This window comes from Gopherus flavomarginatus, chromosome 14, assembly GCF_025201925.1.
Source record: "Gopherus flavomarginatus isolate rGopFla2 chromosome 14, rGopFla2.mat.asm, whole genome shotgun sequence".
Classification (NCBI taxonomy): domain Eukaryota; kingdom Metazoa; phylum Chordata; order Testudines; family Testudinidae; genus Gopherus; species Gopherus flavomarginatus.
The window spans coordinates 21,090,493-21,115,199 of NC_066630.1; the positions used below are offsets into that span (position 1 = coordinate 21,090,493).

At 39.3% G+C, this 24,707-nt stretch overlaps 1 protein-coding gene across 9 annotated transcripts in view; it reads left to right on the forward strand.

The window, feature by feature from the left end:
* The window catches only part of ANKRD27 (ankyrin repeat domain 27), a 96,543-nt gene extending 73,224 nt beyond the window's left edge, over positions 1 to 23,319 (forward strand). For 8 of the 9 annotated variants that reach the window (XM_050923051.1, XM_050923048.1, XM_050923049.1 and 5 more), the window contains 8 exons: positions 1,178 to 1,300; positions 4,275 to 4,472; positions 9,175 to 9,294; positions 9,930 to 10,091; positions 13,253 to 13,364; positions 16,063 to 16,144; positions 20,107 to 20,179; positions 21,727 to 23,319. In XM_050923051.1, coding sequence (XP_050779008.1) covers positions 1,178 to 1,300; positions 4,275 to 4,472; positions 9,175 to 9,294; positions 9,930 to 10,091; positions 13,253 to 13,364; positions 16,063 to 16,144; positions 20,107 to 20,179; positions 21,727 to 22,008 — 1,152 coding nt within the window. In that variant the 3' untranslated portion in view covers positions 22,009 to 23,319. The remainder of the gene's footprint in view (positions 1 to 1,177; positions 1,301 to 4,274; positions 4,473 to 9,174; positions 9,295 to 9,929; positions 10,092 to 13,252; positions 13,365 to 16,062; positions 16,145 to 20,106; positions 20,180 to 21,726) is intronic. The other variant, XM_050923053.1, reaches the window with a different exon arrangement.
* Positions 23,320 to 24,707: the final 1,388 nt, after the last annotated feature.

Sequence of the window (24,707 nt, forward strand, 5' to 3'; positions counted from 1 at the left end):
CTAGACGGGTTCCTCTCCATTCCTGTGGCAGCCCCAGAAGAGCTACGTGAGCCCTGGAAGCCCTTACACCATGCACCAGTTGGAGGGGAGGAGCACCAGCACCAAATAAGTGCCTTTACCCTTGTTTCAGACTGTTCTTGAGTGCAGGGGTGAGGCCAAGGATAACATGATGCTTTGCCCACTTTGACCCAGCCCTGACACTTGGAGAGGAACGATTGTCCATTTGTTTGGGGCACTACCCTGGGATTTGGGAGACCTGGATTTATTCCCTCCTTGGCCATGGACTAGCTGTATGACCTTGGGTAAGCTACTTAATCTCTCTGTGCTTCAGTTCCCCATCTGTAAAATGGGGATAATAGCACTGCTCTTCCTCCCAGGTGCTGTGAGGATAAATACATTAAAAGATTGTGAGGAAGTCAGATACTACAATAATGGGCTCCATATAAGTACCTAAGACAGATACAATTACTTGGTACTCCCCAAATCTCATTGGTCTACAATAGGTTAATGAGGTTCTCTGTAAACAAAAAAGAACTACTTAATAGTGTTTTTGTTATTTACAACCACGTGTGACATTAACATTCAGTGAATATTCACTATGTGCAGCATTAATGTGTAGATTGTCTTTGGTGGAAATGTGTCTTACAAATGAAGGAATCATGTTATTTAGACACAAACTTAGGCCTCCCTTCCAGGCTTAGGAAATGCATACAGCTCATGAGAAGTTACAGCTCTGCGGAAAAAATGTATTATACCTGCACAGTTTATATGCTGGTTAAACCTCATCATCCTTGTCACTTTTATACTTTTAAAAGCACATGATGAACAAAGAATCACGTTGACATGAACTGGCACAAACTTTGGCCTAATCTTCAGCAATCCAAGCTAAAAGGATTTGAAGGGTTTGAGCAGAGGTGAACACTGAAGTCTTGATTAGGCAGTAGGAAGTCATTTATAATTTACTTCATTGTTACTTGGTGAACTGCTGCTGGCTGCCTTGTCAACTGTAACATTAATTTTTTTTTAATTTGGCCTGCAGGGAAACCAAGGTTGGGAGTTGGCTCGTTCAGGCTCTCCAACTTATTCTGTTTTTGTGACATTAACTCGTACATGTTTGTAATTATCAGGAGATAGAGATTTTGGGCAATATAAAAGTGGGACTTTGTTTTTATGCCAGGTTCGCTATCTTTTGGAATGGCTGGAGGAAGACATAGAAGAAGCAGACGAAGCTGACGATACAGTGAAGCCAGAGCTCTGTCACCCATTATGCCAGTGCTCAAAATGTGAGCCAATACAAAAGGTTGGAATTTTTTTCTGTTCTGTAGACAGAATAACTTTTGCATTCCTGTAGTTAGTTTTTTTTAGCCCAGGGAAATAATATTCCTATTCTTCTGCACAGCTGCGTCTCTGCTCACAAGAGGTCTGTGATTAAATGTGCATAGATCTTAATAGAGTTCATCACCTTAAGGATGAAGTTGCTGTACTTGAAAATCAGGCTGTGGAAAGGATTAGAATAGAGAAGCAGTGTTCAGAAATTCATTCTGCTTTCTGGAGGAGTGGAAAACTTGTGTGTTTGGATTTTCTTCTTGACCCCCTTTTTGTATTGTTTTGGTCCAGGATTTGTAGTCCATGCTTTCAGTAAGTTCTGAGTAACTTTGTAAACGTGAGGGTAAAGAGAAGCTCTGCTCTAAGCCTCCCAGTTGTTTCCTTTACCCCCTTCTCTGCTCTAGGCCTCCCCAATTTCTCTGCTGATCTGAGCCCTTGATAACTTGCCCTTTCAGCCCACTGAACATTTTATTCTTTGGTAATATCTTAGCAGGAAATTTCCTGTCCTCATAAATATCTGTACAATACTAATAAGACCACTTTATTGTTTATCATATCTTTAATTAAAACTGTATCTAAAAAACTAAAGAGCTAAATAAAATTATGGAGAATTGTTGTCTCCCTTACCCATTATTTATCATACTGTGTAGAGAGAAACGGGCTATGATATGGGATTAATCATGTTCCTTGTTGGAAGCCACTGCTGTGCCTTCCAATTAGTAGAAGTATTGAATACATAAATACTGATAACTGTTTCCTTAGAACACATGTTTTGGGTCTCATTTGTGGAAATAAGGAACGCTCATAATTTAAAGAAAATAGAAAGCTGATTATCTGCAACTCAGAAGGAAGAAGGATTATTGTGACTGAGTGATGGAATCTCTTGCTTACTGAAACAAGGGCTTTGAGACATTTTAGTTTAGCTAACTGACTACCTGGCTCTTGAATAAAAATAAGAAGGCATTTGTTAAGTAGTCTTGCAACTACACACTGCAGTTGGGAAGAGGGAAAATGGGAAAGGTTTGCTGCCATTGTGAAAATTTGGCTTCCATGCAGTCTGAGAGCAATAGAACAGGACATTCTCTAAGTAGTCTGTAGGCCACATCCCAGTTAGATTTTAAGCGACTTTTTCCTGATGGCCTCCAAGGAATTCATGCCATATAGCCCCTCCTACTGTTCTATCTCAGTCAGGTACTGATTCCTAAAGGGCTGTCACATGAATGCAGATCAGTAAGGTTTAGCACATCTGCAGAATTCCATTTCCTCAAATGTTGTGATTTCCCAAAGACACTAGCAATTATTAGTATACATTATATTGGTGCCATAGATTGTTTCCATAGGACTGGAATTAATTTTAGCTGTAGTTGTAGCCCTCAGAAGCTGGACCTTCTCATAGCAGGGAAGTAAACTAATCTCTAAGAATGCAGACTGTGTTCAGTTCTACAATCAAGTGTGTAAAACAAATGTGAGGTATAACTTTAACTCTTACCAGTCATTGTCATAAACAGATAGCTAAGGGTTAATGTTCTTTTATCTGTAAAGGGTTAACACAGGGAACCAAACACCTGACCAGAGGACCAATCAGGAAACAAGACTTCTTCAAATCTGGGTGGAGGGAAGTTTTGGGTGTGAGTTCTTTGTTCTTTGTCTTGGGTCTGACCCTCTCGGCTCTGAGAGTGATTTTTCTATCTCCTGGCTTTTTAATCTTCTGTTTCCAAGTTGTAAGTACAAGGATAGTAAGACAATAGGTTTATATTGTTTTCTTTTGTATTTACATGTGTGTAGTTGCTGGAGTGTTTTGAATTGTATTCTTTTTGGATAAGGCTGTTTATTCATTTTTTCCCTTTAAGCAATTGACCCTGTATATTGTCACCTTGATACAGAGACTATATATTATGTCCTTTTTCACTCTTTTTATATAAAGCTTTCTTTTTAAGACCTGTTGGAGTTTTTCTTTAGTGGGGACTCCAGGGAATTGAGTCTGCAGCTCACCAGGGAATTGGTGAGAGGAAGAAGTCAGGGGGAAAATCTCTTTGTGTTAGATTTACTAAGCCTGACTTTGCATACCCTCTGGGTGAGGGGGGGGAGAGGTTAGCTCTCTCGGTGCTTGTGTTTCAAGGACTTGAAACAGGGAGGGTGGAATCCCTCTGTTTAGATTCACGGAGCTTGCTTCTGTATATCTCTCCAGGAACCCAGGGAGGGCACACCTGGAGGGGAGGAGGGGGAAGGGAAATGGTTTATTCACCTTTGTTGTGAGACTTAAGGAATCTGAGTCTTGGGGGTCCCCCAGGGAAGGTTTTGGGGAGACCACAGTAAGCTAGGCACTGTATAATTCCTAGCTGGTGGCAGCAGTACCAGGTCCAAGCTGGTAACTAAGTTTGGAGGTTTTCATGCTAACACCCATACTTTGGACGCTAAGGTCCAGATCTGGGAAGAAATGTTATGACAGTCATACTATACTGTATCCTATAGAGCTAACAACTTATGCAAGTCTGGATCTCTAAATCACATGTCAAATTGAGCAGTTTTCAGTCTCTGCTAATAATAAGGATCTGTTTGTGAAATTTCTCTGTAGTAACCTATCTTGTTTAAGGAAGGGAAAAATAAGACAATTATCCATCACCGGTGCTTGGGGCCAGTTCTAGGGGTGGGGCAGCAGGGCAATAATTCCCCGGGTGCCAATTTTCAGGGCACTATGCTGCTGTGCCACTTGCCTTTTTTCGCTCCCGTCTGATTGGCTGACTGTGTGGGGCTTTGGCTCAGGCTGCTGGTGCCAGTGCCACCCAACTGCTTGGCTTTACCAGGTATCTCACTGAAGGTCTTAAACAAGACTTCCTGGACAATAGTGTTTGTAATGTCTGTCTGCCTGTTTCGTATATACTATGCTCTTTACTCAATAGAAAGTGTTGTGATCAGTTTTCTGTGGTTTTTATTCTTTTTCCCAACAGAAGCTTGCAAGAATCCCTGCTAATGGACTTGGAGTAAATGTTACAAACCAGGATGGCTTTACACCACTGCATGTGGCTGCACTTTATGGGCACCCTGAGTTAGTCTACCTTTTATTAAAACACGGTGCCAATATCAGTGCAAAGAATATGAACCATGCCGTACCTCTTCACCTGGCTTGTCAGAAAGGTCACTTTCAGGTAACTGGTTCTCTTCATAGCTATAAGCACAGCAGGTAGATTTTATTGGGGTGTGGGTGGTAGCTGAGTAAGTGTGTGTCCTTGGAGGGAGGAGACGAGAATGGGGAGGAAAGGGGACAAATAAGTAAACTCCTATCCCCACTCTTCATTCCAGGAAGTGGGAGGGTTGGTTCAGGGCAGCAGAAGCCAGAGTATAAAGGGGACTTCATGGTATTGTTCCTAGTGCTGCTTTATGCTGAAGAAGCAGACTGGGCACAGTGAGGCTCTCTGTCTGCTTGGGTAAGGGATAAAGCCTCTTTCAGCATGGACTGTGCAGAGCCAGCCTGAGGATTTTGTTTTGGAGGAAGAAGTGAGTAAACTAGACCAGACAGGTCTGGCTCCCTGTGTTGGAGAGGGGACACAGGATAAATATAGTCTGTGTAGTTCTACTGAGGATGAATGTATTCCTTCTAAATGTTAAATTTATATGCTGCCTCAGGGACTCCCTCCCAAATCCAAAACGGTGATGGGACTTGCAGGACATTGCAGCATCCAGCAGTTTTCCCAACAAGCCTGTCATGCTTTTCAGGTACCAAGCTACGAAGGCAAGCTATTGTCACTTTGCAGCAGTCAAATGCAAGTGGGTTATAGCTCTGCTTTACTGCACAACCTGAGAAACCTGAGGTCACCCCACACTCCTGAAAATCAATAGTAGTTCCCAGTTTGTGTGTATCTTCTTTATATTAGTGAACATACACATGCAGATATCAGAATATATATATATATTTCAAAATGCTTGGTTATGAGCAGTCTGTCATAAAGGCATGTATGAGTCCTCTGCATCCATTATATTCCCTTAGTGAGCTTCTCTGTATGGTACAAAGATAGGAACTAAAGGTATTTCAAGGGAATCCGTGATCTGAATAGGTGAGGGCCTTGATGGTTCTCATTAACTCACTGGGATCCCAGTTCTTCTTCCCTTGGAGATTGTGGGAGTTTTGCCATGACTTCAGTTGGAAGCATAATCAGGTCCAAGAGACTGTCTTGACTTGTCACTTGGCAGAAAGTCGTCAACATGCAGTGAAAATTAGGCCTCCTGGAGTGAAAGAACTAACCCATTAGTATCAGAGGGGTAGCCGTGTTAGTCTGGATCTGTAAAAGCAGCAAAGAATCCTGTGGCACCTTATAGACTAACAGACGTTTTGGAGCATGAGCTTTCGTGGGTGAATACCCACTTCCTCAGATGCATGTAATGGAAATTTCCAGGGGCAGGTATATATATGCTAGCAAACAAGCTAGAGATAACGAGGTCAGTTCAATCAGGGAGGATGAGGCCCTGTTCTAGCAGTTGAGGTGTGAAAACCAAGAGAGGAGAAACTGGTTCTGTAATTGGCAAGCCATTAGCTTGCTACACTAATCTGCCATATACATTTCTTCAATCCACTGACTTCTTACAACTCACCTTGGGTAGTGTATTAACAGTGAGAAATATCTTTACATTCAAGTGAGGCACATCTGGGTGTATTAAAAATTATTTGAGCTTCAGCAGTTTAAAGCTTCCATATATAGGCAGCTGGATACTTCTCATTACAAGGCAGAATGACTTATCCCACATTAACCATTTAAGAAAGGCTTCTAGACTGAAAAGATTTGAGTTTTGTGATTACTTTAGCCTCCCAAGCTCAGACACCTCTCTGATACCTATGCTGTGGAGTAGACTTTTAATGTGGTTTCCATGTACATTTTTGTGGTTGAAGTTGATTTAATCAGATTATTAACTCCTTAGGGCAGGGATTGTGTCTTCATATGTGTTAGTACAGCACCTAGCACAGCAGGAATCCAGTCCTGTTTCGGGGGGTGGGAAATGGGGTTGGCCCTCCAGCAATATTACTGATAACATTCTCAGTCAGAGTGTGTATTTGTAACATCACTTACTAGAATAGATTTGTTTTGTTCTGGAATAGAAGGCCTTGACCCCGATCTGTATCCCAAAGAATTGTCAATGTTTACATTGTTGTTTCCCCTCTGCTTTTTGTATTGTATTTGGCATGGATGTGTCAATAATGACAAATTGAGCTTTCAGAGTAATAGTTCTAGTCTCCACAAAAGTAATATATACTACAGGATATGTCTCTTCATCATACATATGCTTAGAAAAACGTATACACCCAGTAACCCACTCTATGAACTATGGGTCAGTCAAACATTTTTTATGTGAGAGAATTCTTTTCATTTCAAAACAAAACAAAAAACAACTTCCTTGTTGGTGGTCTGAACTTCGTGGCCAAACAAGCAAAGCAGTTTGTATCAGGCAGTGCTATCTGCTACTATTTCATGTTCCAAAATAACTAAGTGGTAAGCCTGACGTAGAGCAAAAAGGAAGTGAAAGGTTTTTATGTCTTTTAAAAAAACCTCCTGTCCAGAAAACTCCCCTGAGAAAGAGAGAGAAGATCCCTCCCATGCTGCAGTAACGACTCCCTCAGTACTGAAATTATTTATGTATGAGCTTTCTCCTTCTTAATGTCCTGAAATTACTGTATAAATGTAAGTATTGGCTCAAATGGAACCATTTCATATCAAACACGTTATAATAAATGTCTTGTGCAACCAGCTTTTCATACATATTTTTATTCATTTTAGACCATTTTTTAAAATTTCTGCCTCATGTTTAAAGATTTAAAAAGAAACTAATTTAATAGCTGTCTGCTAGCAGCAGAATTTCTGCTAACAGACCTCATGAAATTAGCCTTGCTGAGACTGGGAGTGACGCTGTTTTCAGTAGATTTTCACGAGATTTCATCCTCTCTCCATTTCATTGCCTGGCTTAGGCTCCCTTGTGGCTATGTATTCATATACTTTGGGTCATTGTTTTCTTTGTGTTGTGCTCCCTTCTTATCTGAGGACGTGAAGTCATTAAGTTTCTTTTACATGCAGTTGCTGCTGCATTTTTAGATGGAATGTGTTCAGTGTTGGACACACCTGAGTTTAGTTTTAGCAAATGCTGATCCAGGGATTGAAATTTCCTTCTCCCCTTCACAAAACTGTAGTCAGGTGGATCTGTCTTGTCCAGTGGCATGTCCATCTCCTGGGCTTTTCAAAGGGTTTGTTCAGTTTCTTTTGAGAACTTCACAGAGGAAGAAAATAGTCTCTCCCTTCAGAGTTCACGGGTACGTGTGTGTGTATGCATGCACACATCAGTGTCCTTACTGTTGTGGTGGGAGTGCTACATGCTTCTGCTCTTTAAACACACAGCCAGAGCAGGGAGATGTGCCACTTGAAGCTCTGTGAGCGGTGTTCAGTTCCCTGTTTGGTTCCAGGCTGAGCTGCAGACATGGGAAGTACTGAAGGAGAAAAATAAGCTAGTTGATGGGGACTGGGGGAGAGAAAGTAGGTGAACAGACTGATGTAGGGGAGACAGTAAATGGAAGGGGAAAATATTGGATGTGAGAAAGCAGGTGGAAAGGACAGAAATGGAGAAGGGGATGAGAAATCAGAGAAATGGAAGAAAAATGGAAAATCAGGAGTGTGGAAAGGAGAGAGGAAAAGGCAGAATGAATTGAAATGAGAACTGAGAGAGAGAGAGAGAGAGAGAATATTAAAGAAAATGTAAACAAGAAGAAAAAGGAGGAAAAGATGTCCACAACTCCTAAGTCAATGAATGTTAGTTCTTTGATGTTAGACTGTATAGTACTTCCGTGCCAATTATCCTACAAGTCCCTAATCTACTAGGATGAGAGATGCCAGGATGGCGTTGCTGTGGAGCATTCATCCTTTATAAGGTCATTGGCCGTGTGTGTGTGTGTGCATATAATTCACATGTCCCAGAACCAGGTTATTTTATTTTACTGACTATAGGGACTGGTGGGGAAAGTTTCAAATTAACTTTTTTTAACCTTTTAAGGAGCAAAAGATTAAAACAAAGTAGGTAGAAAACTGTGCCAGTACCATCCTTCTGCTGCTTGTCAGCCATGATGATTGCTGTATCATCCAGACAGTTACCAAGCAAAGCATCCAGACTTCAGACAGAGGAAAAATCTTTTCATTGTCTGGATTTTCTTTGAATGTTAAATTTATATTGGATCCTTTAAGGATCTCCTGCAGCCTGCTTATTTTAAAGGAAAGTAAATTGCATGTAGCATTCCTAGATTAGGTGCTTAAAATAACTAAAGCTTCTTATCATGACCAGTGGAAACATACTGAAATTACTGCTTTTTCCATCTATCTGTGTTCATTCTCTAGGAACTTAACTTCCAAAAGTTGACTGGTAAATTTGGGTGCCTCCATTTTTGGCAGCCCTACTTTGAACAAGCCTGGTTTTCAAAAAGTGCTGAGCATCCAAAATCAGTAGTCACATTTGAAAATATAGGCCCATATAAGTCTGATGGGCATAAGTAACAAATCAGCTTCTAGATTGTCTACATAAGATGCACCTTATTGGCATTATAACAAGTTGGCACAATATAGGAACACAGAGCAAGGGGTGCCCAAGGTTCAATACCTCAGATTCTGATCTTTTTCCTAGTTCTTTGCATCAGTGGGACTCTTAAATTAAACCTGGTTCTGAGTATCTGAAACACTTCACTCTTGATTTACAGTATCAGAAAATGTATTCCATTAGAAGTGTCATTAATGGTGATGCAGTAACTCCAATGGTATTTTAACTCTATGATTCTGGTAAATTAAAGTATTTTAAACTGGCATTTTAATCTCTCTCTTCCCATAGGTAGTAAAGTGTCTAGTGGATTGCAATGCTAAACAAAATAAAAAGGATGTACATGGAAATACTCCCTTAATTTATGCTTGCTTGAATGGCCAACATGAGATTGCTGCCTTGTTGTTAGAGGTAAGACTTCTTCACAGAAAAGTTTGTTTAAAATATTCATTCTCCTGTAATATTTAAGATGGAACCTTTAATATTACATGTACTGAATACAAAACATTAGTATTAATACTAGTAATGCATTTCTCTTTAAAACTTTTGGAAGGAAAATTGAGAGCAGTTTTGCATTCCTCCCCCATGGTGTTTTGTTTAGATTAATACTTCTGTAATGTTATTGCAAGTAACACGTATTATTTAACAACTTAGTGCCTGGTGTCTAGCTTTTCTGCTCCTGATATACATATCAGAATTCCAGATAACTGGTAGCAAAAGTTGATAATATAACAAAAGCATTTTCTTCTTAAAAATCTCTCTCAGGCCTCATCAACATGAGCTGGGATATGTAGCAGATATATGCAAAATAAGATAAGTTGATTCATGAAATTAAGGGGAGAATGATCGTTGTAGGGTTTATTGTTGTTGAACTCACTGTGGCAATCTACACTTTCTGTATGTAGCTGAAACGTTTCTAATTGATTGTTTTGGTATAGTACTCTGTGCTTTTTTACAGGAGACAAAGAGAAAGATAGTGTGCTGCCTCCAGTTGATGCTATTTTTTCCTTATAACATTTAATTCAATTTTTTACTTTTCCTTCCAGCATGGGGCCTCTGTTAACCTTTCTAACAGCAAGGGAAATACAGCACTGCATGAGGCTGTGATAGGAAAACATGAAGTCTTGGTAGAGCTGTTACTTCAGAATGATGCTTCGAATTACATTAGGAACAAAAGGCAGTGTACGCCTCTGGACTATGCTGAGCTGGTAGGTGAAGAAGTCCACTTCCAGTATTAGTTGTCCCACTTTTGGCTTGTTCTAAACCCCAGTATCGATCTCTTAGGAGGAAAATGGAATCATACAGGCTTGTCACGTAACCATTTCCAGCCAAACGTAAGCGAAGATTGTCAGGAATACTGTTAATTTAAAATGATAGGCGAGGGCAGGAAATCCTGAAGCACAATGAAGCTCTAGTGCTAATTTGATAAATCTTGTCTTTGTTTAACGTCTTACAATATCATTTCTCTCCTTCTCCTTCAGTTTTGTTTTATCACAGGTCTGTTGAGAATTTCCAGCTAAACAAAATTTCCTTCTGTTTGAACAGCCACATTTGAGCTCTTCAGTAGCATTCTAACTCTGTTTCCAGAGGACTAGAAATTGACTTATTTTGGTTCTTTTAATTCCATGTAGCTTCAGTAGGACTGTCTGGCTAAAACAGCATGTAGCACAAGGAACTGTGTTGCAAACATATTGGTGAAAGCAAAATAGAATTGGGGTACCCATCTCTGTTAACCCTTAATGAAAAACTACCATTGGTTACTTACTGAAATCCACAGCAAAATATGCCATCAGGGAGGGAAAAGACAAAACAAAACATACTTTAGCTAAAGAGGATGGAAGCTTTATGTATATGCAGACCAAGTAATTCTCTGACTTTAAATTATCAGTGGATGTGCTTCATGGTTGGGGGAGTCAGAACAGTCTGAAGGACCATATTGTTGAGTACTAGAATTCTTTTTTCTCCCTTAGGAGAATCCTTGCTTGTTTTATTTCTGAAATTAAGCATATACTATGCAGAAGAAAAAATTAGGCTGGAAACCGCATAAACACATACAGACGTACAAATGTGTGAACGTTAAGTTAAAATTCAAGCTGGGAATGGCAGAGGGGAGGAAAGAAGTTGATTGAGGGAAGCTGAATGCTTTCTACCCTAGATGATAGTGAGGCAGATTGTTCAAAGGAATAAGGGCTCTTCAGATTGTTTGTTTGTTTTTCTCCTATCATATATTTCCAAAATCCATTGTCAGGGGAACCATTGTTTTAGACCCATTTGCAGTCCCTCTTGAGTACATCCCTTAGGTGCCTGGCTTGGCTTCCTTCTCTTCACTGTGTTCCAATCACTTAGCTCTCTGGATTGCAGTGCCCTGTGTTTCAGTGCCTGTAAATATGACAGGCCCAACAGTATTAGGCACCTGCAAGAAACTTTCCTTTGGGAGCCTGTGAGCAGTGGCTAATTATAGTGACCTCAAAACAACTTTTTCAGAACAAATGTATTGTTTATTCACCCAAAGGTGCATAACCTTACAAGCAAAGAGAAAAGGGTTAAAACACCAAAAGTCTATATGAATCTGGTCTAATTTAAACTTTGCTTACAAATTTTGGTAATCACCACTTAGCTCAGTTATATCCATTTCTGTGCTGGGAGCAACATAGCCCTGCTGAAGCTTCTCTCTCTCTCTGTTTCCCCCCTGAGCAGCTGCTGCCCAGTCCCGATTTCCTCTCTAAGTGAGGGTTTTAGTATCCCTTTGGTCCTAGGTTCTGGCCTTGGGGGAATAAATCAGGAACCAGGTAGGCAGGCAGGCATTTCCTGATTCAATAGTGTATCTCTTCCCCCTTTCCTCACTTTCTGTTAAAGACTCCTAGTATTCTTTGTGGAGATTTTGATCTCTTTTTTCATTTCCTGCTTGTTTTTTTTCCTCTAACTGCCCCTTTGATTTAACTCTGTGTAGTCAGACAATTTATCAATCAAATAAACTGGGGTACATATAAAATTCATGAAAAATAATACAGCTTCCCCCTCATTCTCCACATTCATACATACCTCTCTCCTGATGCAAACCTTGCTCACTCCCTGATTGATGTCTCACCTTGATTACAGAAAACTTTTTCCAGTCCTCCATTTTCTTCTCTCCCCCTCAAATTTGATATCAGCCCCACTGCTAGTTGTATTCCTCACTCCAGCTATCTCCACATTTTCCCTTCAGTCCCTTTTACTGTTTCTTACCATGTCAAACTCAAGCCCTTCTCAGACTCCCCTTCAGAGGTCATGCATGATCTTGCCTCCAAGTCTTCTTGCTTCAACCTATTGACTTTTCTTACTCCCTGCTCTCTTCCTAATCCAGCCTCTTTACCACTCCTTTTATTGTCCTTTTTCAGGCTGCTACCTTATGCCTGGAACAGTCCCCACTCCTTGCCTGCCTGGTGCCCTCTCTTCCATACATCTTACACTAATCTCATCTCTAGTAACCTCCTCACACTTTCCCTTACCTGAATTATTGTCTGTGTGCCCTTTGGGGTGTGTCTACCTCTTGTAACACACTGTGTTCAGTGAGTCAGGGCAATTTAAAGTGACTACTTTTTTTTTTTAAGAGAATAGGAGGAAGATTATATTTTAAAACATAAATCAGCAAATGCCTCCTTTCTGAGCCACATGGGTATAGCCACATGTGTATAGTCGTGCTCTGAGGGAAGAGCACTCTGGGAATCTACTATGGTTGCTCCGCTAGTTATTGCTTTAGTAATGCTTTAGAACTCAAGACAAAACTGGGATATTCTAATTGGCTGTGAGTGATGGGAATCCCACCTAAATAATGTTTAGTTAAATGCACAGATCTAACTTCCCCATTTAGAAATAGCAATAAAAGCTCCACAATATTAAATTAGACGGGATTATTGCACTGCTTGGGTGATTACAGTCACTCTGCTTTCAGCTTTGTGCTCTATAACAACCCCTAAGGCACATGATAGTGGCCCTAAAGTGCACTGCTGCCTGGATCTTATTACTTCTATTATTTATTCATAAATTACCCAGTTTCAAACAGCAATTTGTAGAATTGGTAACTTTCATCTTTTCTAAATCTGGAATATTTTAATGGTAGAACATCTGTGAAGAATACAACCTTTAGCTCACCAGTTTGGAATAGCAGAGCTTGTGGAACATTAGACTAATTTCTGCTTCCATTTAAATTTGAGATTAAAATATTCATGTAATTGAAGGTTTGTATTTATAAAGGTGTATATCATGCTGTTTGTTGCAATCATTTTGGCTGAAAATGATTAACCAGCACGTTCTACATTGACTACTGGAACCCTAATGTATACTGATGTTTTCTATTTTAATAATGGTGAAAACTGAAACTCTTGTTAAGAATTCAAATATCATGAAGTTGCTACAAACAGCACCAAGCTATGCACCAACATCAGCGGAGGGAGGAGAAAATGACTATGAGCAGCATGTTACTATCAAGATCAGGAAAAAAGGTATGTGTCACATTTTTATTAGAATAAACAGAAAGAAGAGATTTGGGGATGAATGTGTGCGAGACCAGATATTCTCTAGTATTTATTTTATACATAATATAGCTTTAAGGAACAGTCAGTGCTTTACATACTCTTTATTACAAGTAAAACCTAAATTTATTGTAACTGAAAAAGATTGGAGGAGGGAAAGTAATTTGGCTGTTAAATTTACCTTGTGCATTTGATGTTACTTGTGTAACTCTCATAGTCTCTTCTGAGTAGTCAGTTTTCTCTCTTTGCTTGTGAGTCTCTATCACATGTACCAACAGAAGAGACATTTAACAGTGGGGAAAATGTGGCAGGAAAACCATCACAGCTGCTGGACAATTGAGGAGAGGGTGGTACCTGACACTGTTTTTAGTTTACTTTTTAAAATTGTGACTAGATTTCAGGTTGGCTGTTGCTTTTACACAGTGTGGAATCTTTAATGTACAGAGGTCCATTTGTGTTTATAAAAAGGGAGAAGAGAATTTGTTAATTCAGTATTCCTGGGTGTTTACTTTGTGGTCTTTTCTTAATATATGTAAGGATAATTTTTAAGAGAGGTGTGTGGAAAGAAGAGAGAGTTAAGATCTATGTTACTTAACCGAAGACCTATTTCATCTGAAAAAAATATATTCAAATAGTCAAGTACATGGGCAGAATACGAGTTTAAAGTTATTTATGGTGAAAAGCTGCCTTGGAAACTGAGTGAAGGAAGTACTCTCAGTAGTTGTGCTAACTAGCTGCTCATGTTTGGAAACAAATACAATCAGTGATACTAACTCTGCACTAAGCTATGGCAAAGTGCCAGTCTTGCCTTAAAATCCACCTGCAGCTCTTCAGTTTCTCAGATGAGCTGATATGAAGGGGAGCAATACAATAGGAAAGAAAAGTGGCATTTTGCATTCATGCTTAGCATCAGAAAAGGGCAGCACCTGGTGTAAGGAAGACTTAAGTCTCTGCTTTTGTTTGTGTACTTGCAGCCAGTTCATCAACTTGTTACATCCCAGTTGATCACTAGGTGGTAGCATTCTGTACCTATGCCGAAATACACACATTCCTTGAATTTGAACTCAGGGATAGCAGTGTTTTTTGTCTGCTACAGCAAGCAGTGGTTTTTGCTTTGCTACGTTCATAAGGTAACCTGCGGGTCTGGCTGGTGGTCCTGAAATATCCTTACACCTGGTGCAATCCAAACCAACACACTGAGGCACATTGCTTGCCTACCTAATACATACGTATGTAATGTAATATATTTTGTGTTAGCATTTAGCATCAGGAGGTATGTCTACATTGCAATTAAAACCCACAGCAGGCCCATGTCAGCTGACTCAGGCTTGTGGGGTCTGACTAAGTCCAGCATTCTTTCTAATTAGCTTGTTCCCATATGGATGTTTTGCCCTACTTGCCTATGCTTCAAAAGCTCATCCATCTTAATAACGTGCACTACAGGGAAAAAATCTTATTTCTACCAAAATTAGTTAACTTATTTAATAGATAAACTTCAGTATTGATTTTTTTGAGGACTGTTTTTTCAGTCTATCTACAAACGTATGTAACTTTGTTACCATACCTATCACATCAGACACTTTTGGACAGGCATTAATAAGGTTGAATCAAAATATGTCTCTCTCTCTCTTAAAATAACTGATTTATAATGATGTCCAAATGCATGAATGCAGTTTGGTTTTCAGTGTTGCTACTGTTTTCAGAATTATAATGCTATTCCTGCTACAGGACTAATCACATCTTTTCATGAAAAATACATTACAAAAAAATCAGAGTTTTAGTAGTAGTTTAAAATAATGTTGGGAGCTAACTAGAGTCCACGGTATACAACGCCCATGCCTGCCTATCTTGGGAAGTTTGTTGCGGTGACAGTGGTCACAAGTTCCACAACCGGTTTTAGAAGCTAGAATGTGATACTAAGAGCAGCCTCTGGGCCCTTAACATGTGATCAGTTTAAACATAATACATCAAGGCTTTAGCTAACAGAGGGATTTCAGATTTTGGTTGTGGATCAGGCAGTAGGTCTTAGTATTGTGAATGATGATGTTGATGATTAAATGAAGTTGAGTCACTGCTTTAAAAACTTCGGCCAACTTGCAAATTTAGGTGAGCTTTTACAAATGATTATGGTCATTTTCTGACATAATTTTTCTTAAGAAAGACGATAAATGTTTTGTAGTTTAACATGAGAGTTAGAGAAGTATCCTGATGTGAGAGGCAGAAATGCTACTTTCAGGAATGATCATGGCAGTTTCATAGAACGGTAACATAGCCATGATGTAATAAATCTGAATAGCACTGGGATTATGTGGTGGTGGTTCATCAACTGATTCTGACTTGGAAACATTTCGACTGAAGTCCGTGAACTCAAGAACTATTTTTACATAGTTTAAGAAAATGCTCTTGTGAAGCTTGGACAGTCATGCTCATCTGATCAGGGCTATGTTTCTTTCTTTTTGCAACTTAAAATAGCTTAAAACGTCCAAGAGGAAGAAAATGTGACTGGTTCAGATGACTTCTATTATAGTTTTTAATGTGATTTTAAAAATTAGGTTCAGCAGATACCACTTTTCCGTTCAAAACTGTTCTAACTTGATTCTAAAATATGACTGAAATTTAATTTCTCACCCCCATCTCCATCCTCGCTCTTGGTTTTTTGAACCTGTAGTAAATGTTAAGTTACCTGAGACAGCAGATGATCCCATCAGCAGACGACTTCAACTGGTCCAATCAATCAACAGATTTAACAAGTAAGCATAGAAACCTCCTTGAAATACCACTGACATCATTTCCCAACAAGTAAGAAACCTAACTTTTTAAATAAAGAAGAAAATGGGTGAAGCATATATCACACTCCAGATAAGCTTTGGCTGGGGTTTTCAAAGCAGTCTCAGGGATTTTACTACACATTTCTCATTCATTTTAATGTGTGGCAAAATCATCTAGACTGCTTTGAAAATCTCCTCCAAGCATTTCTTTACTGAGATATTTGAAAACTGATGATGATGACGACGACTACTCTTTTTAATAATTGCAGATACTTGTATTTAAGCTCTTATACATAGAATCATAGGACTGGAAGGGACCTCGAAAGGTCATCTAGTCCAGTCCCCTGAACTCATGGCAGGACTAAGTATTATCTAGATCAGTTGTTCTCAAACTAGAGCCGCCACTTGTTCAGGGAAAGCCCCTGGTGGGCCAGGCCGGTTTGTTTACCTGCCACGTCCGCAGGTTTGGCTGATCACGGCTCCCACTGGCTGCAAGTTCACTGCTCCAGGCCAGTACTCCCTCCTAGGCAGAAAGCAGTGTGAGCAGAGGGACGTGCTGGCCACCCTTCCTGCAGCCCCCATTGGCCTGGAGCGGCGAACTGCGGCCAGTGGGAGCCGCGATCGGCCAAACCTGCAGGTAAACAAACCGGCCTGGCCCATCAGGGGTTTTCCCTGAACAAGCGGCAGCCCTCATTTGAGAACCACTGATCTAGACCATCTCTGACAGGTGTTTGTCTAACCTGCTCTTAAAAATCTCCAATGATGAAGACTCCACAACCTCGCTAGGCAATTTATTGTAGTGCTTAACCACCATGACACTTAGGAAGTTTTTCCTAATGTCCAACGTAAACCTCCCTTGATGCAATTTAAGCCCAATGCTTCTTGTTCTAGCCTCAGAGGTTAAGAAAAACAATTTTTCTTCCTCCTCCTTGTAACCACCTTTTACATACACTTCTACCCCGATATAACGTGACCCGATAGAAGACAAATTCAATATAATGTGGTAAAGCAATGCTCGGGGGGGATGCACACTCCAGCGGAGCAAAGCAATTTCAATATAACACAGTTTCATCTATAACGCGATAAGATTTTTTGGCTCCTGAGGACAGCGTTATATTGGGGTAGAGGTGTACCTGAAAACTATTCTCATGTCCCCCTCAGTCTTCTCTTCTCCAGACTAGACAAACCCAGTTTTTTCAATCTTGCCTCATAGGTCATGTTTTTTAGACCTTTAATCGTTTTTGTTGCTCTTCTCTGGACTTTCTCCAATTTGTCCACGTCCTTCCTGAAATGTGGTGCCCAGAACTGGACACAATACTCCATTTGAGGCGTAGGTTAGACTAGATGACCATAATGGTCCCTTCTGACTTTGTCTATGAATCTAATCAGTGCAGAGTAGAGTGGAAGAACTACTACTTGTGTTTTGCTTACAACACTCCTGCTAATACATCACAGAATTATGTTTGCTTTTTTTGTAATAGCATTACATTGTGGACTCATATTTAGCTTGTGGTCCACTATGATCCTCAGATCTCTTTCTGCAGTACTCCCTCTTAGGCAGTACTTTCCCATTTTGTATGTGTGCAACAGATTGTTCCTTCCTAAATGGAGTACTTTGCATTTGTCCTTTTTGAATTTCATCCTATTTATTTCAGACCATTTCTCCTGTTTATCCAGTTCATTTTGAATTATAATCCTATCCTCCAAAGCACTTTCAACCTCTCCCATCTTGGTATCGTCCACAAACTTTATAAGTGTACTGTGTATGCCATTATCTAAATCATTGATGAAGATATTGAACAGAACCAGACCCAGAACTGATCCTTGAGGGACCCGTTGTTATGCCCTTCCAGCATGATTGTGATCCACTGAAAACTACTCTCTGGGAATGGCTTTCCAATCAGTTTTGCACCCACCTTATATTAGCTTCATCTAGGTTGCATTTCCCTAGTTTCTTTATGGGAAGGTCATGCGAAAAGTAGCAGAAGTTTTACTAAAGTCAAGATATACCATGTCTACTGCTTCCCTCCTCCCTCCCCCAGTCCACAAGGCTTGTTACCCTGTCCAAGAAAGCTATCAGGTTGGTTTGACATGATTTGTTTTTGACAAATCGATGCTGACTGTTACTTATCACCTTATTATCTTCTAGGTGTTTGCAAATTGACTGCTTAATTATTTGCTCCACTATCTTTCTGGGTACAGAAGTTAAGCTGACTGGTTTGTAATCAGTGGTGGCTCCAGGCACCAGTGCTCCAAGTGTGTGCCTGGGGCAGCAAGCCGTTGGGGGTGCCCTGCTGGTCCCTGTGAGGGCGGCAGTCAGGCAGCCTTCGGTGGCTTGGCTGCGGGAGGTCCACCGGTCTCGCAGATTCGGTGGCAATTCAGCGGCGGGTATGCCAAAGCTGCGGGACAGGCGGACCTCCTGCAGGCAAGCTGCCAAATCCGCGGGACCGGGGACCTCCCACACGCAACCACCAAAGGCTGCCTGACTGCCATGCTTCGGGCGGCAAAAAAGCTAGAGCTGCCCCTGTTTGTAATTCCCTGGGTTGTCCTTATTTCCCTTTTTTATAGATTGGCACTATATGTGCCATTTTCCAGTCTTCTGGAATCTCTCCCATCTTCCATGACTTTTCAAAATTAATTGCTAATGGCTCAGATACCTCCTCTATCAGCTCCTTGAGTATTCTAGGATGCATTTCATCAGGTCCCAGTGACTTGAAGACATCTAACTTGTCCAAGTAGTTTTTAACTTCTTCTTTCCCTATTTTAGCCTCTTCTGATCCTACCTCATTTTAACTGGCATTCACTATGCTAGATGTCCAATCATCACCAACCTTCTTGGTAAAATCTGAAACAACGAAGTCATTAAGCACCTCTGCCAGTTCCACATTTTTTATTGTTGTTTCTCCCCCCCACCCCCCGTCATTGAGTAACGGGCCTATCCTGGCTCTTCCTCTTGCTTTTAATGTATTCGTAGAATGTTTTCTTAGTACCCTTAATATCTTTAGCTAGTCTGATCTCCTTTTGTGCCTTGGCCTTTCTAATTTTGTACTATATACTTGTGTTGTTTGTTTATATTCATCCTTTGTCATTTGACCTAGTTTCCACATTTTGTAGGACTCTCTTTTGCTTTTTAGATCATTGAAGATCTCCTGGTTAAGCCATGGTCATATCTTGCCATACTTTCTATCTTTCCAGTGCAGTGAGATAGTTTCCTCTTCTGCTCTTAATGCCGTCTCTTTGAAAAACTGCCAACTGTCTTCTACTGTTTTTCCCCGAAGACTTGCTTCCTATGGCATCATACCTACCAACTCCATGAGTTTGCCAAAAGTCTGCCTTCTTGAAATCCATCATTTTTATTTTGCTGTTCTCCCTCCTGCCATTTCTTAGAATCATGAACTTGATCATTTTATGATCATTTTCACCCATGCTGCCTTCCACTTTCAAATTCTCAACAATTCCTTCCTATTTGTCAAAATCAAATCTAGAACTGCCTCTCCCCTAGTAGTTGTCTGCACCTTCTGAAATAAAAAATTGTCTCCATTACATTCCAAGAACTTACTGGATGATGTGTGCCCTGCTGTGTTATTTTCCCACCAGGTGTCTGGGTAGTTGAAGTCTCCCATCACCACCCAGTTCTGTGCTTTGAATGATTTTTTTTTAGCTGTTTAGCTCATCCACCTCTTCTTCCTAGTTAGGTGGTCTGTAGTAAAATCCAAAGTATATTCTATGCTCAATAGTTGTTTATCCACAGAAAATACTAGTAGATTTTTTTTTCTGTTTTTGTTTTTAATATGAACACACAATTCAGGTACTCGATCTTTGTATGTTATTGAAATGTTGCCATCTTGTGGCTGATGAGTCCACAAGATTATGTTGCAGAGAGACTGTCATTAAAGACATGTTGCTTTGTAGTTAGTTCTAATCCTTTTTAAATATATTTTTAGATCAAAATATTTACGGAGAACAATAACAAGAGATAAAAGTGTCCCTAATTTTGATGATGAATTATTGCATCAGGTAGGAGAAAATGTTTGCTTGAGTTCTTTATATAGCAATTTTATTTGCTTCTCCACTTATGGAGTCCTTATGTCAGTTCTTATATCTCCTCTGTTTAGTCACTCATTGCAAGCTCCATCTGTGTGTTGTCTGTGTCCTGCCCAGAGCAGTCTGGGATATATATCAAACCTTAGAGGGCTAGAGCGTATGAGAAAAGAGCTGTAGTCAAGCTGAGATGAAACTGACATTATTGGGGTATTTTAAGTAGGATGAGCAAGAATCCTAGAAGAGACCATTAAGGTGAAGACCTTGGTGTTGAGATTCAAGATGGCTCTTACATTATAAGTGCTAATGTGCCCATTGTTAGGGAGGGATTGTTTGCAAGTAATTAAGGCAGCAAACTGGGTGTTAGAACTCCTGAATTCTATTCCCAGCTCTGCCACAAATTTCTTTTGTGACTTTGGGCAAGTCACTTAATCAGTCCACCTCTGTTTCCCCACCTGTAAAATGGAAGACTGCTTTTCTGCTTCATAAAGTTATGAGGCTTTGTAAAGCACTTTGAGATCTTCAAATGAAGATGTTCAATACATTATTACTTCTAACCAATACTAACCATAATACATCAATGGTTTAGTTAATAGTGGGATTTCAGATTTTTGGTTGTGGATCAGGCAGTAGGTCATACCAAGATGGTGGTTTCCAAAAAGTTGATGTGCAAAAACAATATACAGCACGTCTGCCATGGGTGGCTATTAGCACTATGATTTTACTAGAGCTTTGAGTTCTAAATTATTACATTAGTTTGATTTTTGGAGATGCCCATTCTGAAACTTTTGGAAGATATTTGTCTCAGGAAAAGCTTTTGGTAATGACTGTTTTTGGTTATTCTTATTTATAGGTCATCTATCAATATACCTGGACTTTATTTTTAGTTAAAGTAACTAAAAATACTAAAGTAACTCCTGTAAAGTATTTAGTGTTCCAGGAGAATCACCCGTTTGCCAAGCAAAAAATAGTCAAGATGGGGAGGAGTAGGTGTGAAAAGGGGAATTAAAATAGTTAAAGATGCAGTGAATGAAAGGGAGAGGCCTTGAGGACAGCTACAGAGACACTATGCAGACAAGGATCCTGCATCCCGTCCAGTTATGCCTGGAAGTCTCAACTGAGAGCAGTGACAATTTGGGTGACCTCAAGAGTCTTGCAGGGTAGAAATGGTGGTTGCTTAGGTACTTGAGTCCTTGATTTAGAAAGGTGCTGTGGCCAGAGCACTGAAAATGAGACCGCTTGAGTTTTATTCCCAGCTCTGCTGGTGACTTTATATAGCCTAGACAAATTACTTAAGATCTCTGTACTTGTTTCCCCATATGTAAAATGTAATGATTATGCTTCTTTATAAAGAACTTTTAATCCTTGGCTATATGCCTTAAGTACTTTTTGATAATACTGTATAATAAAAGTAGACCTTGGAATGAATCTGTAGGCTTAATATTTAAAATGTAGTCATTTGACTTTTTATGGGCAGAAAAATACACAGTGCCTTTAATATGTACCACTTTTCTTTCCCACAGTTAGCTATTAAGAGCTTTGATAAGACCAAGTTAAAACCTATTGACCAGATGTTGGACCAGAGCAAAGTTAAGATTATTGATGCAGAAAGCAATGGTGAACCTGTGAAACAGGATGATGTGATAGATGCTCCTCTTAGAAGTAAACTAATGCACCGAAGACATACAGTTAACGTGGCACTTTCAGCAGAGAATGTCAGTGACGACAGTGATTTATCCAACACAAGAAATCCAAGTATTTCACTGTCAAAAGACTGTTCTGATGACTTGCTATCAAAACACTAACAAGGAAGTGTGAATTTGCTGTCAAAAACTAAAGAACCAGGTGGTGCCATTTTCAAAATCCTCCTGCTGAGCATTAAAGAATTAAATGAAGCTTAGAAACTGCTTTCAAAAATGGATCATAAAGATGAATCTATAGCAAAGGCAGAATGTTCCCGTATGGTTTGCACTTTTGAAGACTGAATCCTCTGTTTATCGTGGAAACCCCTCCCCAGCCAATTTGTGACTGATTTCAGGAAACTGAGACATATTGAAATGTCAAAGTATTTAGACACAAAGAAGTGATTATTTCCCATTCCACTTTCAAAGCACTTATTAAGAAATTACTTATAACAGTAGAGGAGAAAGACTATATGGGTACTTTCTAGCTACCTACTCCTGTTTTTTAAAAGGCATTGAATTGTTTTTTTCTTTTCAGTTTTGTCACTAAATTGGTTATATTATATTTATTGCCAGAAGGAATTCAAAAGTCTCTATTTTTATTATAATGCTATGAACCACTATAGTGTTTGTTTAATAGCCTTTTAGACATTAATGTAATTTCTGTATGTTGCAACTGGCTGCGCAAACAGTCCATAAAAATCTACAGTATGATGTAAAGACCTTTAAATGAGATGAACATGAACAGTAGTATCCTGCACTCCCTATATAGACAAAGTGCCCACTGATTTCAGTGGAACATTTACCTGCATAGGGTCTGTAGGATCATGTACTACTGGGAATGAAATAAAGTAAAATGCTCTTGACACAGAACAGCTTTGGACTGAAGAATGTTCAGATCCCAATTAAAATATTCATGTCTGTGCAGAAACAGGCATGCTTAACACACACAGTTGGCTTTTCTCTCTGAACAAATCAGACAAAGCCACACACATTCACGCTTCTGCACGAAGCCTACAGCTACTAGGTAAGTGATCTGGCAGGGAAAGTAAGAGTTTGCAGAAACTGGCTGCATGTTATCCTATTTTAAAAGGTGATATTTTAAAGGATGCTCATAGATAACTAGATGGAAGCTTAGATGTGGAACTTAACATGTTTTCAGTTTAAATTTTCTTTAAAAAAAAAAGTGTGAATTAAAAAGACTGCAATAGCACAATTCAGATTCTTAGTGATAGTTTTGGTTTACAGGTGGTCACATCCAATTAACCTTTTGTTTTTTATAAAATAGTAATATAGACCATTTTGATGTTTTATGGTGATATCAATACCATGCTTAGGGCACTGTGAAATTGGAGGACTTTCCATGTGATTGTTTTCAAATAGATTTTTAATGAAAGAAGTAAAAGGTGCAGCCTGTGAACACCACTGAAAAAACTCTAAGATGAAGGTTGCATGTATATTTTTCTAAATAATTTGGGTTCATTTAATTTTTTAACTTGCCTTGGATTTGTGCCAAATGTTGGAAAAGAAAAATAGTAAAAGTAATGATTCTTGAAAATGTTCTTAACTTTGACTACTTATTTAAAAACTGACTCCCTTTAGCACTTTCTTCTCACTGTTGGTGTTGTAACTTAATGTTTGACTATTTTACTTTAAGCCTAAGGATGGTTTAATTGATCTTTTGGAATAGTTACATTAAGTTGGGATGGCTTCCCCTTCCCCACACCTTCATATTACCACAGAAGAAATGAACATGCTTTTCCCCCTTTCAACTTTATTCTTTAACCTAATATAAAGGCCTGCATATAAAAGGGAAAAAAAGTTACAGAAGCAGTTGGATTTAAACAGGATATTTCCTATTTCTAGGTGACTTCTATGTATGTCCTTCCCTCTCTGCCCCATACTGTACATTCTAGTTATAAACAACTTGAGAGAAAGGATGAGCCTGTGCTTAAATTACAGTAGGAGACATGGACTATACTTTTGGTTCTCAAAACAGACTTTGAATGTGACCTATGGAAAATCCCTTATTGTCACTCTATGTAAAATTGGATTAATTACCTACGTACATAGGGTTGTTTCATGGACAAATTTTCTATAAGGTGCAAAGTATCATTTGTAAATTTAAGATTAAAATATGGGTAAACTTATTTAAAGAGACAGCTTGAGCACATTTTTATAATTGATTTGTGGAGATTAACTTCAGTTTTTAATTACAGCATTCTCTTAAAAGATTGCCTATCTACCTGCTTCAGTAAAAAATGAAGTTGGATAATGAGAGAGTCAGTTAATTAGATGCTTTTAATAGTTACAGTAGTATATTACCATCAAGTATAAAGAGAGATATGGAAGTAAGAATTCAATGCAGTATATTAAACAGTCCAAGTGTATTTTATTAGGTATTATTATAAACCTATTATGCAGACCAGCCTTAGCAACAAGATTTGTCATGCTGTTTATTCAGTAACCTCTCCTTTGGAAAATATACTAATAATCCTGCTCTTTTACTCCTTTGGGAAAAAACTAGAGGTAAATGTAAGTGGATCTGAAATTAACTAGTTAAATCTTTTTAAATGTTGCTAGTACTAGGTGTAACTAACAAATTTAAAAACAGTACAATACTTACTGCAAAATATTTCAATGCAATTAATAAAACAGCTCCTGTAAGTGTTTGTAATAAGCTTCAGCACTGATAGGTTTTTTTGTTTTTGGCCTGAGTCTGAGCTATTTCCCAATCACTGTCTAACTTTTCATTTGGAGGACACTGCTTGCATCTTCAGCCTTGTCTGTTGGGATACTATTGCGATTGTTTCCCTGAAAGC